The sequence below is a fragment of the Natator depressus genome, chromosome 2 (assembly GCF_965152275.1).
Source record: "Natator depressus isolate rNatDep1 chromosome 2, rNatDep2.hap1, whole genome shotgun sequence".
NCBI classification, from domain to species: Eukaryota; Metazoa; Chordata; order Testudines; family Cheloniidae; genus Natator; species Natator depressus.
Window position 1 is genome coordinate 193,009,323 of NC_134235.1, and position 16,772 is coordinate 193,026,094.

Below are 16,772 nucleotides of genomic sequence, written 5' to 3' on the forward strand. Positions count from 1 at the left end.
TCGGTGACCCCGTCCGGTTCCCTCCATCTGACTCTTTGATTGAGGGGAAGAGAGAGAGACCCCAGCCCCAGCCTTTGCCGCTGTGGATACCATCATCATTGTCACCTAGGAGGGGTCCTATCACACGTGGTGTACATCCCCACCCACCCCCAACCCGCTCACCCCGCAGCCATGCCCATCTTGTCAGGCACACTCAGGAGAGGAATAATCGGTGACACTGGGCATGGCACTAGGTAACTCGAGGGGGTGGAAGACCATGAGTGTCGAGGAAGCCCCCCCGCTCTAGGCCACCAGGTAACTCAGGAGGGTGGAAGACCACGAGTGTCGAGGAAGCCCCCGTGCTCTGGGCCCAGGCTAGCCTGAACACTTCTCCTTCCTGAAGGCTGCTGTTATACCTTGTGTTTGCTTTTGTTTTGTTGCATAGTTTTGCTTTATCCTTTTTGGTGATTTTTTGTAAGTGTTACACAAATAAAATTCTTTTCTGTTTAAAAAAAACCACAACACTCTCCTGCTGCCCTCTGGCCGTGCTGTATCACAATTGTTTAATCTTGTGCCCCTCACAACCCTAATTTTCTTTACCTATGACTATGGCCAGGGTCATTTGCAGAGAGATATTTTCATATGTATACAGTGCAGAGTTCAAAATTATTTTAAAATGTTGATTCTGGGTCATGTAGCTGAAGCTGCTGGACTGTGCCAAATATTGGGGCAAAGGGATGGGAGGTAGGAGATCATGAGGGGGCACGTGATGGGAGCAAGGGACATTTTATTTCCCCTGGAATCTTTATGATTTGAAACAAGACACTATCAAACCTACTTCTGTTTTATAGAGATCATATTGGATGCCTAGGATCAAGACCAAGGCCAGGTAATTACATGTTTATGACAACCAGACTTGCACTGAAATTAAATTTTACTATTTCCAAGTTCTTTTAAAGTTTGTTTTAGTTGCATATACCGTATCTCCCTCTTTTATTTCTTCAGCTTTGCTGCCTCTTGATCTGCTTCTGAGAGTACCTACGCTCATGTTCAGGGCCAACGTTAAGAAAATAGAGGCATCGTTAGTGACAGGGTGGCAGTCTTATGGCCTTCCAGCTGTGGTTCTTCGCAACCTAAAAGATCATGGTAGTACTCAACAGTAACATTTTGAAGTCAAACAAATGATAGGAGAGCACAAAATTCTGTATGAGACAGAAACACAGTATGTGAGTGATCCTGAAGGAAACACTTTAAAAATATGAATTCCAAGAAAATTCTTCAGGGCTCTATTTTAGCATGCCTTTACCAGCGCAAATTTCCATTTAATGCAGTGAGGAATTTCTCCTGAGTAGGTCGTGCTGCATACAGTCTTTGTAAGTTACAGTATGTTTGCACATATATCATCCTTGGTGAAGCAGTCTTGTAGTTTCAGATGCTTTTTATTCTCATTGATATGATTTAAATACTCTATGCTTCGGTGCTGATATTTCATAATGTACATTGTCACCTAAATTCAGTTGTATTTGAAAGAGAATTATTTTGAGCAATTGGAATACTGCTCTTCATAGAAACTCTTTCATGTACATATAGTAACTGTTGTTTCACAGCTTTTTGGTTATTATGTCTGTTTTGGGAATTTTAATTACACAATACAAAACACAAACTATTGCCCAATTACAACAGTTACTATTGTTTTCCTGAAAGTGTTGTAATTAGAGATATACAAACTCTGTGAATGCACCCTGTATCCAGCCAGAATGTCTCAAAATCATAATGGTCTGTGAGGCAACACAACTGCCCTCAGGGTAAATTAAAGAGAACACTGATATCTCCCATTAGGTTTTAGGGCATAGGTCTAAAGTAGACTCTAAAGCATGTCTTAGAAATACCTCCATTGCAGAGATATTTGTCTGCTCCCTGGATTTCAATATATGTATTTATGCTCTTGAGTTGGTTTCCAGATCAGATGCCCAGTCGGGGAGAGCAGTTGTATAATCTTATTTAATAAGTTTTCCTCAGAATTTTGCTACTATTATCTAATCTCCTGAGAGCATGGATCCATACTGACAGTCTGCTGATGACTAAGCTCTTTATTTAAGATCCAGAAGTGATAATGTATATGACTTGTAAATGTGCAACATTAGAAAGTCAGAAGTTGCAATTGATTTGTCATGTAGGAATTATAGAACTTTAAATCTGATGTATATTAAACCCCCTTTATACTATTCTGGCAGGCAGAACAGTGTAGAGGGGCCTATGTGAAAATAAGAATCGTGCCAGTGTTAAATCAATTGTATCTTCTGACTTTCTGTGAATCAATTTTTGTTTGCAGAAGACATAATATATAGTTGTGTGCTTTAGTCTTTTAAAATGGTCTAAAGCTTGGTCAGCAATATTTTTTCTACTGATCCTTAAAGTTTGAATTAATATTTTTCCATGGAGCACAAATAAATTATTATGCCACTATGGTTCAAAAGGTAGATGCATAGTGCTCTTTAATTAATGAAAGACAGTTAACTTTTCATTGTGGAGTCCAGAAATCAGGGGTTTCGTATACTCTGCTTAGTTCATAGCTCAGCAGTACTAGTTCATTTAAGAAGGCTAGTAAATGTATTTCCTCTCAAGCTGCCTGTAGCTAATCTGTATTTGATACCTCATTGAGGAAGGGAGGGAACAAATCACATAGAAGTCTGAGATTACTTGCTGACTAGCAAATGAATGTTTTTGCTTCAAAACAAGTGAACAGCCTTTTAACTGTTATTCTTGAGGGAAAAATATTAAGAACATTTAGTTACTTATATATGGGCACCAAGAGAAAAAAACGTATCACTGCACCAGGCAATTTTGGCTACTAAATTCCTATGACATACATATATAATATATTACAGCCTATAGACTATCACAAGAATAATGTTGGAGTTGTCTATGTTGTAATGACTTTTTTTGAGCAGAAGGCATAACACTGTTCACCCTTTGGCTATCATGTCTGTTTTAGGATATCTCTAGGCTTTTTTGCATTACTATTATTATTTTTTCTAAGTTGGTTAAGCTATTCTTACTCTATCATCCTGCTTGCCTTCTGTCAAATTCCAGTTCTTCCTCAGTCTTATCTCAGGGTGAATGTTACTTCCTGATTTCCAAGAGTGTGGTTCTTTCTCTCCATTGGTCTTTTCCACAGTTCCAAACTCTCCCCCTCCCAGCTTGTCTTCAGATTCTTACCAAGCAGTGTCTTGAAATGCCCTCGTCATCCTTGGATACATGTGTAGAGGGGCAAAACTGACCATACGTACCAATCCATAAGTGATTTAATGAGTATTCATGACACAGCTCAAAAATCCAAGACAGTAGCTTTGGGAGGAGATACATTCATAAGCTCCAATTTCCTGTATGTAACCTCTTTATGCTGAAAGCAATATACTTTAGTATAATCTATACACATCCTCTTATCGGAAGGTTTCACAAAGCTGTAAATGAAAAAATGTACAATACAGTTGTAATATAAATAAATGTACCGTAGAACCTCAGAGTTACAAACTGACTGGTCAACCACACACCTCATTTGGAACCAGAAGTACGCAATCAGGCAGCAGCAGAGACAAAAATAAATAAGCAAATACACTACAGTATTTTGTCAAATGTAAAGTACTAAAAAACAAAGGTAAAGTTTAAAAAAAAGATTTGATAAGGTAAGGAAACTGTTTCTGTGCGTGTTCATTTAAATTAAGATGGTTAAAGCAGCATTTTTCTTCTGCATAGTAAGGTGCCAAAGCTGTATTAAGTCAGTGTTCAGTTGTAAACTTTTGAAAGAACAACCATAACGTTTTGTTCAGAGTTACAAGCATTTCAGAGTTACGAACAACCTCCATTCCCAAGGCGTTCATAACTCTGAGGTTCCACTGTATTTTGCCTAGGCAAAAATATAGCACTATGAATGCATAACTTCCTCTAGCTGTATTTCATGAATGATTCGACACTACAGATTGACTAGAATAACAGATAGTGATGATCTAGCTTAAAAGGAAAGCATGCAAATCTAGTTAACGTGTTCATGCAATAAAATTGGAAAATTCAGCTTCTCTTTCTCTTTGTTGTAAATAATTCAGTTATTAACAATCAGTTTTACATTTCTTTCTTGCCTAAATAAAATCAGCAATAACTAATTTAATACATTATTCATAATAAGTAAAAGCCTTTAAAGAAGTGTTGTTGTATTCTGTGACAAAGCTCTGTCCTTGCCTCTGTGGGTCCCACATTTCCTGGCAGATTTTTGCTAGCTTCAGAGGCTCACTGTGACCCTCCTTGTAACCCTTCTCTCTCTAGAGACAAGGGTCACAGTCTACTGAGCCATTTTCATCATAAGCCAGCAAGGGAGGTGAAGAGAAGTTATCCTTCCTGGCACAGTCTCTGTTGTCTCCCAGTCTCAGTGATTAATCAGGGGGGAGCCTGGGCCCACCCTCTACTCCAGGCTCAGCCCAGGGACCCTAATAGTATCAGCTATGGTAGCTGACCTTTTAGAAACATGACATGTACAATTCCCTGGGCTACTTCCCCCACAGCAGCCCTCACTTCCTCAAGCTCCACTTCACCCTTACCTCAGGGCCTCCTTCCTAGTGCCTGATATGGTGTGTACTACTCAGTCTCTCCAACAGCACAACTTCCTCCCACAACTCCTGACATGCACACCCACCTGACTAACTGGGAGGCTTTTAACTAGTTTCAGCCAGCCCCTGATTGGCTTCAGGTGTCCCAATCAACCTAGCGTTCTCTCTGCCTTCTGGAAAGTTCTTAATTGGCTCCAGGTGTCTTAGTTGACCTGGAGCAGCTGCCATTTCACTTATCTTGGTACCAGGGATTTGTTTAGCCTGGAGCTAATATATCTATCTCCCACTACTTTTCTATAGCCATCTGGCCTTGCCCCGTCACAATTCTTAATTCTAAAACTATGAATGATTGCTTTTGTTAAAGAAAATTACTTTGAATTTTTTTTGCCCCAATTCCTCCAGTTTTCCTGTTAGACATAGTTCTGGATTATCAAACCGAGATTCAACAAGTACATCAGTAAAAATCCACCTTTGCAAACACAGTGAAGCAGTTACTGGTGCACGCCCCAGGTGTGTGTACTTTTTTGTATGCATACCTATTACCTCCTGTATTTGAAAATTTGACCCATAATGTGTTCTTAAGTTATAACTGAAGTTATAAAGAAAAATTAAAATTCAAAGCTCTAAATTTTAAAAAAAAAGATTATTGGTGCCTCTGTTCTCAGTGAGGGTGAGAAACTGGAGACAACTCATAGGGGCATGATTTTCTGAGGGTATGTGCTTGGTGCTTTCTGAATATCAGGCCTTTTTAATATGTCTTAGGTTGGGAACCCAAAGTAACAAGACACCCTAAATCACTATTCACTTCTGACAATGTAGGCCATGATCTTTATTTAAGATGGTCTCTAAACTGGGATGATATCTTCTGCAATCCATTTTCTTACCACTTTCACAAAGAATTATTTGTTATCAGCTGTCTTATGCAAAAGTCTACTTCCACTTCTATGAAATGATGATTATGCTCAGAAAATTTACCAAGCCTGAAATTTTATTGAGAGAAATACTTTACAAACCAGATAAAACAATAACGTCTTAATGTGTAAAGTCTGTACTCAGTATCCTGAAACAAGGTTACTTATGTGACCAACGGAAGGGGGGGGTATTTAAAAAATCCAATGCCTCATATGAGCACATCACACACATGTATACATGGAGATTAAATTCGTATTTGCATTTGATGTTTTCTATAACCCGTACTCACCTTTTTATCAATATTCAATTAATTTGGCATCTGGAAGTTTGAGGTTTTATAGCCAACTATCCCTGCATATTCATAGATGAAGGTAGCTCTGCTTGTATGAATCTCCACTCATGTATATGTAGCATGATGGACTATGAAACAGAGTAAATTCATGCTACTAAATCTACAGAAAATGTTAATTTTATTGACAAAGTGCTCCATGGCAAGGTGATCAATCTGCTGCACAGTTAAAATATATAACAAAACAATAACAAAACACAATTAACAGACAATACAAAAAAACAAATAAAACACTAAAAAGACATAATGATGTCATTAAACAGGAGTCATACACAGGAGCCGATAGGGATTTCAGCTGGAAACACCTGGTGTGTCTTCAAATGTTTTTTAAAAAGTGGGGATTGGCTGAGGTGGATGTCAAGGGAAGTAAGTTCCATATCTCTAGGGCCACCACACAAAGGACTCAGTTACCTGCTGGTGCAAGTCATTATTATCAGAGCCACTTGTACTCCATGGCACGAATGGAACCAATTTTATAGCAACAACTGGAATTTCACACAACATCAATCTTAGAAAAGCAAGAAATATTGATCCCTTGGCACCACACACACACACACTCAAATCTGGCTCATAGTTTAAAATACTGAGATGTAAAATTCAACAATAATTAATTTTTACATTGATTATTTTTGAGATTTTTTTTGCTGTGCTTTCCAGGCCTTGATTCCTTTGACGTTGTCTAGCCTGTTTCAAAACCTCCTTCTCCACAAGCGTGCCAAGGAAGGGAGCCCTTTTAGCTGGCTTCAGGGGCTCCCCTCTCTAGTTTCTGGCACACAGCTGCTGCCCTATAGATTAATTAAAAGCACCTGAAGCCAATTAGAGCACCTGAAGCTAGTCACCTGATAAAAGCCCCCTGCTTCAATCAGCCAGGGGAAGGAGTTGGAGTGAAGTGGTTTGGAGGAGTTGAAGTAGAGGAGAGTTTGGAGAAGTGCCGTGGCTGGCTAGAAGACCAAGACCCTAGGTAAAGAGACACCTGGCTTGTGCAGAGAGAGAGGGCAGGAAGCGAAGTAGCCCAGGGGAAGGAAGCACTAGTTCAAGTGGTTTACCGCTATCCCTAGGGGCCCTGGGCTGGGACCCGTAGTAGAGGTTGGGCCTGGGTCCCTCCCTCTCCATTACCCTTTTCTGGGTTACTAGTGGGACAGTAGATACCCTAGTTCAGGGGCAGGAAACTGTGCCCTGAACTGCCCCAAGAAGAGGAAGCGTGGGACACATCATAATCCTACTGGCAATTTGCCACAGTGTACATTCAGACAAATTGTATGTGTGTATACGTATACATACAGAATATGTAGAGCAACAACACTAACACCATATAATACATAATTCTGCTTATGTGCTAGGACGCTGAGATACACTTGCCATGGGGACTATAGATTTGAAATCTCAATTATAACATTGCATTAACACTTCTTTGGGCAGAGGATAGGGGAGTGGAATGATGGGCTTCATTTACAGCATTGCATTTTGATTAGCATCCATGGCCTTTTCCATTATGCATGATATATGCCAATTATTCAGTAATATGCTTACTATGATGATATTTAGAAGGCCTTTAACAAGTTCCTCCATAGCCTGTCCTGAATATTTTTTTGGGGGGGGGAGGGGGGTCTGTCAGCCAAAATGGTATCTGGCAGGAACAGGGAATTCTGACAAATAACTACCATTTTCATTGAGTTAGGCAATGAACAGAAAACATGAGGAAATCCATTGTCTCACATTCTCATTGAGGTGTTCTCAAAAGCTGATGCGACTAGATATTGGAAAGAAAAGTTAACAAGGAACATATGGTACAATAAGTGGGAGTAAAACTATTTTGTGAAAATAATACTTCCATACTATCTACATAAAACATATTATAATCTCTAAGGTAAAAGAGATACTTGTTAATAGTAATAAAATATTTGAAAGCAAAGGAGCATGTGTTAATCTGTGTGCAAAATAAATGATAGTTTGCCACAATTAAAATCAGAGGATTGTGTTTATTATATTGTTAGGTAACCCTACACATAAAATTGAAAAGGCTTTTATGAGTAGCAAAAAATCTTGTCTCCCAAATAATCTATTTTAGTTTGAATGAAGCAGAGAAAGTGATTTTGTTGGATCATATTAAAGAAGTTCTGTATTAAAATCACAAATGAGTTTGATTCCCCATAGTTTAAATTCCAGGGTATTACTAATTAAGAGGTCTCTTGGGTTTTGGTACTGTTTCTCTCCCTCTATGTGTGAAACTTGCAAGCTGCTAATTGTGTTAGTACATTCTAAGACAGAATCTGTTCTCAAAGCAATTCACAGAGACTCAAAGCAATACTCTAACAACAGAAACAGCACCCAGAGACTCCCCGCCCTTTTGTTGTATTAACAATTGTGATTAAAATAGAGATAGAGGATGTATGTGGACGGATGCTTGGTGTGGATAACAACTGAATGATCAGGGAGGTGCCAGCCTAAGAATCCAGTGTCCATCGGCTGAAGAAGGCGTCAAGTGGAAATAACCAGAGGACCCCCGGAGGGCAGACTGGAATCCACCCAACAGCCTCAAGAATGGGAGAACCAAAGAACAAGATAACTTCTTGGAGCCGTCAGGAATGTGCTATCTGCTGATTGATTCAGCAACAGCATGATGAAGCAATTCCCATAGACTGGCATAGGAAGAAATTCCTATAAAAATAGACTCTTAAAAAGTGAGAACTTTGGGGGTCTGATTCTGCAAACCAACTTCCAGGAGCATCAGATGAGCATCTGACAAGGCCCTGCTCCCTCCTCATGTCCAGGCCACCTGGCCAGTGGCTTGGCATGAGCAACTCTAAGGCTGGTAACTATGATAACAACCTTGCAGAACCTGTGTGTGTGTGTGTGTGTATGAATGAATGAATGAATGAATGTGTGAATAAATATGAGATTGAATGGAATGTTATAGCTATAACTAACTGCTAACTATGATGACAACCTTGCAGAACCTCTGTGTGTGTGTGTGTGTGTGTGTATGAATGAATGTGTGAATAAATATGAGATTGAATGGAATGTTATAGCTGTAACTAACTGCTTACTACGATTCTTTCTGTATTCACAATAAATGTGGTATTTTGCCTTTTTCCCTTTAATAAGATCCTGCTGGTTTTTAATTTATTGGTACAACATTTTGGTGGAGAATTGCGAAAGGGGGAATATTGGTAAAAAACCTCAGTTATTGTAAATATTGGTGTGCACACCGCCAGCTCTAGTGAGCTAGGCATTTCTATTAGGTTAACCAGACCTGCTGGCCTCCGAGAAGGTAGCAGGGGACCTGCTGGCCTCCGAGAAGGTAGCAGGAAAAACAGATTAAACCAGACCTGCTGGCCTCCGAGAAGGTAGCAGGGGACCTGCTGGCCTCCGAGAAGGTAGCAGGAAAAACAGATTAAACCAGACCTGCTGGCCTCCGAGAAGGTAGCAGGGGACCTGCTGGCCTCCGAGAAGGTAGCAGGAAAAACAGATTAAACCAGACCTGCTGGCCTCCGAGAAGGTAGCAGGGGACCTGCTGGCCTCCGAGAAGGTAGCAGGGGACCTGCTGGCCTCCGAGAAGGTAGCAGGGAAGAACAGATTAAACTAGACCTGCTGGCCTCCGAGAAGGTAGCAGGGAACCTGCTGGCCTCCGAGAAGGTAGCAGGGGAGAACAGGTTAACCGGACCGGCTGGCCTCCGAGAAGGTAGCAGGGAGAAATAGGTTAACCAGACCTGCTGGCCTCCGGGAAGGTAGCAGGGGACCTGCTGGCCTCCGGGAAGGTAGCAGGGGAAAAACGCATAGATTAAGCTATGATTTCAGAATCTAGGCTGTGTCACTTGCTAAGTAATACCAGCAGTGACAAAGAGATTGAAATATCCATGTTAAGATGTTTAAAAGAAAACAGGGTAAGCCAGTACCAGAGGGAGGAATGGAGTCAGAAGGAACTCCAACCTCACCTTTTGTTAAAGAAATTACACCTTTTAAACAAAACCTTCAAAAATTTGGGCACAGTCCTTGGACTAAACAAGCCCTAGCTGATCTCTGCACTATTTCGGACCTAGAGGATAGATTGGCTCAGTATATCCTCATATACAAACCTTCTAGTGCTGCCAAAAGAGATGCAGCAGCAATTTGGTTGTTGTGGGAGGCATGTAAGGATTCTTCCCTCCGCTTGTCTTCATGTAAAGAGGAAAAGGCACAAACGGAAAAGGGAGCAGACAATTGGAAGGTGCTGGCTACAAATACCCAAAGCCAGCTGAAAATAGTGAAAGAGGCACTCCAGGAATACAAAAAGAGTGAAAAAGTTAACTCTGCAGAGGCTGGAGGGAGGCAGGTAAAGGGGGAGAAGGTCCTATGTATGGCACCCCCAGGCATAATTATAAAGAGAAAGAGTAAAAAAAAAAGTTAACTCTGCAGAGGCTGGAGGGAATTAAGCAGCTAAACTTTGTGAAAATGTTAAAAAGAAAAAAAAAAGTGTTAGAGAAAGAGCATTCTTGGTTTCTTTGCAGCCATTCTGAGGGAAAAATGGGCCCTTTTCCAAAGGAATGTCTGTAAATTAGCCAGGCAAAAGAAACTGATTAAAATCATTTGACTGGACAATTTAGTCAAATTTGCTAAAAGAACATAAGGGGGTTCTATTGGAACTTAACTGCCTCAAATGTATAAAGGGAATGTAAGATGTAAAAAAACAGAGCAACGTGGAAGGGATGTTAAAGAAAAGAAAATGTGTATGTATCTATCTGTGTGTGTGTAAATATGTAAAGTTCTAAGGACCAGTTGGTTTTGTTTTTGTTTTAAATAATGCCACTAAAAATCCATTTGACTCTTTAATTCAAAGTTGCAAAACTGACAGACCTTTTTGCTAGACACAGGTAATTAGTGCTGTTTGGCTTTGGGATTTGGCATTTAACCCTTAAAAAGGTAACTCAATGCTTTACAAAATTTAAAATGTTTTTAAGTTGTGGCTGCAGCAGGGCAGTCAAAATCTGGAGAATAGAAAAAAAATTGGATTATTTTTGTTTGGTTGGTTGGTTTTTGTTTGTTTGTTTGATTTTGTAACAAAATAGCAGATGAAAAAAAATAAATAAATACGAAATTTAAAAAAGACAGTGGCCCTCTGAAGCAACAGCAGGGGTGAGGTGCACAAAACAAAAAGAAGCAATGTTAGAAACACTGAGTCTTAAAATGGCTCTGAGTAATCAGACTGTCACTTTGATAAAGGTACATGAAAACTCTGTAAGCAAAAAAAAAAGAAATAGTTACACCTTATGTAAAAATTGATATGGATAATGTTATAGAAGTTAAACTATGGAAGGAATGTGCATTTGCCCCAGAACATGCGCAGGGTATATTGTAGAAGGGGCAAAAGAAATGCAAACATACCATGCTACTTAATTAAAATGCTATTAGGGCTCCAAAGGGAGCCACAATAGGTTGGGTTTTCTTTTTCAGATTGCTGTGTGTTTTGGAAGCAGAAGTTAAAAGTAATCAAAACTCTGGTGAAAGCTGATTGTGTCCCTTTTAAGATAGAGTCTCTGAGCTGCTGATGGCTTTAAATCCAAAAGCAGGAAGCTTCTGTGAAAATGCAAATTACCTAAATGATAAAGGAAGGAAAGAATTAGCAGCACAAAGGAGCTGCAGATAAAGGACATACCTGGTCAGCAAACAAATTGTCTAAATAAAAGGCATGGGATAACAAGATAATTTTAATAAATTTAATGATAAGTATCCCTGTAACAATGTATAGTGTGTATGATTTTTGGAAAAACCCTTTAACGTCGTATGGTAATGATGCTTCTCAGTTATTACCTGTAAATAAAACTTAAAGCTTAACACAGCAGGAAAAACATTATTAACTTGGTCTGCTGTATAAGAAGGAAAACTCAGGGATTTAATGACTAAACAGTGGGATAATTTCCCCATAACCCTTAAAAGATAAAAGCCATTGAAACCTGGCCTGCCTATAGAACAAAAACAGGAAAATGTGGGGGCAATTCCTCTGTTTTGCCTGCAATCAGCAAGGGTATTTGTAAAAGAAATATTTTAAGCAATAATCTGCCACCCCAAAAAGGGGTAGAAACATGTTCTTTTTGTCTTTCAGAAAATCAGGAAAAGCTAATGCCAGCTGAAAAGCAACCCAAAACCATGAATCTACTGTCACAATAGAAATTGTGTTTTGTGTTCTATGTTTTGTCTTGTGTTTTGTCTTGTTGCTAGCACTGTTGTGTGTTTAAAAAAAAAAAAAATACTGAAGACCTGCAGGAACTTAAAAATAAATTAAGCTTTCTGTCCCAGCTACAGGACAGCCTGATACAAAAACAAGTACATGCCAACGTAGACTTGGTCCAAATTGGTCTGGGTAACCTAAAAGCCCGATGGAATCTTTGGCAATGGCTTAATACTACCACATGGCTTATGCATAAGAAAAAAAAAAATTAGAAATAGGAAACTACACAGCCATAGCTATGGGATGCACTGAAATGCAGAAACTTGCACTAGCTACTTTGGAACACAAAATGTTCTGGGTCATATTGGGAAATATTAAGGTTTGATGCATTTGTTAAAAAAGAAAGAGATCATTGTTTGACACTTATCAATATGAATGGATTCAATATGTTTCCAGTATTGTAAAACCAGACTTGTTAATGGGAGAAATTGTTGTCAAAATTGCACACCAACAGTCCCTGGAGGCAAAGGTATTGAAGGTTAGCCCACTCCCCATATTACACATGGGATCCTTCTGGCTACCCTGGACCTTGAGCCAGTGGGCTGGGGAGGGAGGGAAGCTATTGGACACTAGAGGTTGTACCGAATGGACTCCTCAAAAGTGGGTGTGCCTCACCTTGCCTGTTGCCCCAGAACCTTGTAGTAAAGATACATCACTAGGATCGTGTATGTGGCATGAATTGGAATCACAAACTCAAATTGCCTCACAGTACCTTCTCTTGAATAGGCTACATAGAAAGTGACACTGACGATTATAAATCTTAGTGTCAAAAGGGGGATTATGTTGGATCATATTAAAGAAGTTCTGTATTAAAATCACAAATGAGTTTGATTCCCCATAGTTTAAATTCCAGGGTATTACTAATTAAGAGGTCTCTTGGGTTTTGGTACTGTTTCTCTCCCTCTATGTGTGAAACTTGCAAGCTGCTAATTGTGTTAGTACATTCTAAGACAGAATCTGTTCTCAAAGCAATTCACAGAGACTCAAAGCAATACTCTAACAACAGAAACAGCACCCAGAGACTCCCCGCCCTTTTGTTGTATTAACAATTGTGATTAAAATAGAGATAGAGGATGTATGTGGACGGATGCTTGGTGTGGATAACAACTGAATGATCAGGGAGGTGCCAGCCTAAGAATCCAGTGTCCATCGGCTGAAGAAGGCGTCAAGTGGAAATAACCAGAGGACCCCCGGAGGGCAGACTGGAATCCACCCAACAGCCTCAAGAATGGGAGAACCAAAGAACAAGATAACTTCTTGGAGCCGTCAGGAATGTGCTATCTGCTGATTGATTCAGCAACAGCATGATGAAGCAATTCCCATAGACTGGCATAGGAAGAAATTCCTATAAAAATAGACTCTTAAAAAGTGAGAACTTTGGGGTCTGATTCTGCAAACCAACTTCCAGGAGCATCAGATGAGCATCTGACAAGGCCCTGCTCCCTCCTCATGTCCAGGCCACCTGGCCAGTGGCTTGGCATGAGCAACTCTAAGGCTGGTAACTATGATAACAACCTTGCAGAACCTGTGTGTGTGTGTGTGTGTGTGTGTGTATGAATGAATGTGTGAATAAATATGAGATTGAATGGAATGTTATAGCTATAACTAACTGCTTACTATGATTCTTTCTGTATTCACAATAAATGTGGTATTTTGCCTTTTTCCCTTTAATAAGATCCTGCTGGTTTTTAATTTATTGGTACAACAATTTTACCTTTTGAATTTATGATTAATAAGGCGATCTAACTTGTAAGGTTTTTAGTTTAACCTTTTTATCCTTTTGTAATATTAGAACTGATCTCAGACTTGGACATTATTGGGGAAAAAGTCGGAGATTAAAAGGCAAAGGACTATTTTTGTCTAGATTCCATATAGAAACAATAATTTTAAAAAATAATCTGTACACACTAGTGATATGTCCTGGAAAAACAACAAAATGGGCTCTCCTCCTGATTGTAGCATTATCATCTGCAGCATCTGCAGGAATTGCTGTGTCACAAAGGAAGGTGCGCCAGATCAGTGACCCTATTCAGCAGATTCTAATTCAGCTGCACAAAATAATCTACATCACTCAGGTATGCATTTCTGCTCCTTCAGAACACTCCATCCTCTTGTTTGCTTGTTGATGCTGAAATGATTGTACTACAATGTTGCTATTTTAGTTGCTATTCTTTAAAAACAACAGAACTTGACATTTTTACAGATGGCATGATATTTTTAAAAAATATTATTTTTTAAAATAAAAACTAACCTTGAATATTAGTATATGAAGGATGGTAATAAGGGAGTCATATTAAGAAATGCCATTGGCTCACCTCATTAAAATGGATTTTATACAGAAACTTATTTTAATAACATTCTGACATGCCAGTAATATGAGTATTGTATTTCAAATGACTTAATATAAAACACTGACACAAAGATTTCATGAAATTCTTTTATTCGTTTAGTCATTTTTAACAGTTATTTCTAACACAGTACTTCAATTGCTGAATGCATTAGTTAGCTTAAAAATATTTTGAATTTAAATACAGTTTCTATTCTGACTTAATGCTAATTGAAGAAATTCAATGTTTAATATTTAAAGGAGTAGCAGCTCTGATTTCAAACTGGTACTAAAGCAAAACTGTAACTAGTATAAATCTCTTAGACTGTACTCTCAAACTGTTAGTATAACAAATGATTTCATTCTCCAGCAGCATGGCTTCAACTCAGTAGTAGAGGTCACAATTACTAATTTTAAATGAATGCCAATTTACCCTCCAAAATTCACAGTTTATACTTGGCAAGACGTGCTTATTACCACTGGAGCTTTCAGATTGCTGAGCAAAGTTGGTTCAATTTTCTTTTAAAGTAGAACAGCCAAACTGAATTTGTATATCACACATAATAGGACTCGTTAACCTATTTTACATCCTTGAAATTATTATACCTGTCAAAGGTGAAAAATGCTGGAAGTGAATCCCCTAGGCGAAAGGAAAGAAACTTCTCATTAATTTAAAAGAACATGAAATGATTGAATTTAATGCCAATGTGGCAAATCCTCTGTCTGTGCAATCTTCCCTGCCCTGCCCTGCCCTGACCTATCAGTGTGCCTTAGTTGTGTGTTGGAGGGCCCACCTGGAGAGATAAGCAAGTATTTCAGGCTCCACACCCATTAAATCCCAGCCTCTCTTCTCAGGTGGCCCTCAGAGACATTAATTAAAACCATTTGTGGTTATCATAGCATGGACACCTGATAACTAAGAATGGGCAGCAGCCACCAGGCTCACTTCACGCAGTCCACTGAACAGACAGTAAAAATGTTGATACTGTTGCCTCTGTTCTACCCACGTGGCTAGTCAGAGTTTGGGGCGCTGGGGATATTCTAGTTGGAAGTACAACTCGGTGATAGGTATTTCTTTGATGCAGTTTTGTTTATTTATAGAAAATGTATAAACATCCTGTGTCTGTGAACACAGAGGGAATCAAATAGCAGGAAACAGCTTCTTTTGCTCACAGGACCAAGAACACTCTTTTCAATCTGCCCCTCTGACCCAAAAACCACTCCCCAGGTTTCTGCCAGAATCAGACACCATGCTTTGAAATGCCTTTCCGGCTGTCAGTCTGTTTCTCAGGCTATGTCTAAATTAGAGAGCTTACAATGGCACAGCTGTACCCATGCAACTGCACTGCTGTAAGATCACTTGTGTAGCCGCTCTATGCCAATGGGAAAGTCCTCTCCTGTCGACGTAATCCACCCCAACGAGCGGCAGTACCTATGTCGGTGGGAGACGCTCTCCCACCGGCATAACGCTGTGCACACTAGTGCTTATGTTGCTCAGAGGGGTGGAATATTCACAGCCCTGAGCGATGTAAGTTTTGCCGACATAACGGTAGTATAGCCATAGCCTCAAGCTTTGTCTACACTACAGACTTTAGAGCGGCACAGCTGTACTGCTATAAGGTCTCCCGTGTAGCAGTTTTATGCCGGCGGAAGAGAGCTCTCCTGCCAGTATAATTGAACCACCCCCAACCAGCAGCGGTAGCTATGTTGGTGGGAGAGTGTCTCCCCCCGACATAGTGCTGTCCACATTGGTGCTTTTGTCCGTGAAACTTCTGTTGGTCTGAGTGTTTTTTCATACCCCTGACCGACAAAAGTTTTTCCAACAAAAATCTGGGGTAGACAAAGCCTCAGTCTCTCCCAGTTTTTATTTGTTCTGCCTTCCCCTGACATACGCACCCACTGTGGTCACAATACCCCATGAAACCCTCCCACCCACATAGTGCTAGTTTCTGGCCAGACAGGTCTTGGTTTAGGTGTGCCACCCTAAGTGTTTGTTACAGCTGTCGGAAGTGAAGGGTACATTCACACCCAGTCTCAAAATGCTTTGTAATCCAAGCAGTCCCCAGTATCTCTCAGCAGTAACAACGCTTTCAATTTGGGCTAGATTTGAAATGGTGACCTATGGATGAAAGGCTCCATGCCTTGTAACCAGATCCCTTGAGAGTTCCAATTATTTGTTTATTTTTTTTACAGATCTGAGGAAGAACAGACTTTAAACATGTAGCTGGCTTTTAAAATGCTCAATTGCAGATTTCAGCTGACAACTAGAAGCTGAGGTTTACAAGGGAGAGTTCTTATTGCTGGTTCTTGGCTGCCAGCAGTCTTTCCAATCCAGTTTCCATGGAAACAGGTTTTGGTCTGGTCTCTGAAAAATAATGTAAGAATAAGTTTTTAAAAAAC

At 39.8% G+C, this 16,772-nt stretch overlaps 1 protein-coding gene across 1 annotated transcript in view; it reads left to right on the forward strand.

Annotated features, from left to right (window-relative positions):
- Positions 1-16,772, forward strand: part of NEK10 (NIMA related kinase 10) — a 171,800-nt gene that overhangs the window by 135,692 nt on the left and 19,336 nt on the right. The window contains exons 30-32 of the mRNA XM_074945638.1: positions 831-868; positions 985-1,125; positions 14,006-14,121. Coding sequence (XP_074801739.1) covers positions 831-868; positions 985-1,125; positions 14,006-14,121 — 295 coding nt within the window. The remainder of the gene's footprint in view (positions 1-830; positions 869-984; positions 1,126-14,005; positions 14,122-16,772) is intronic.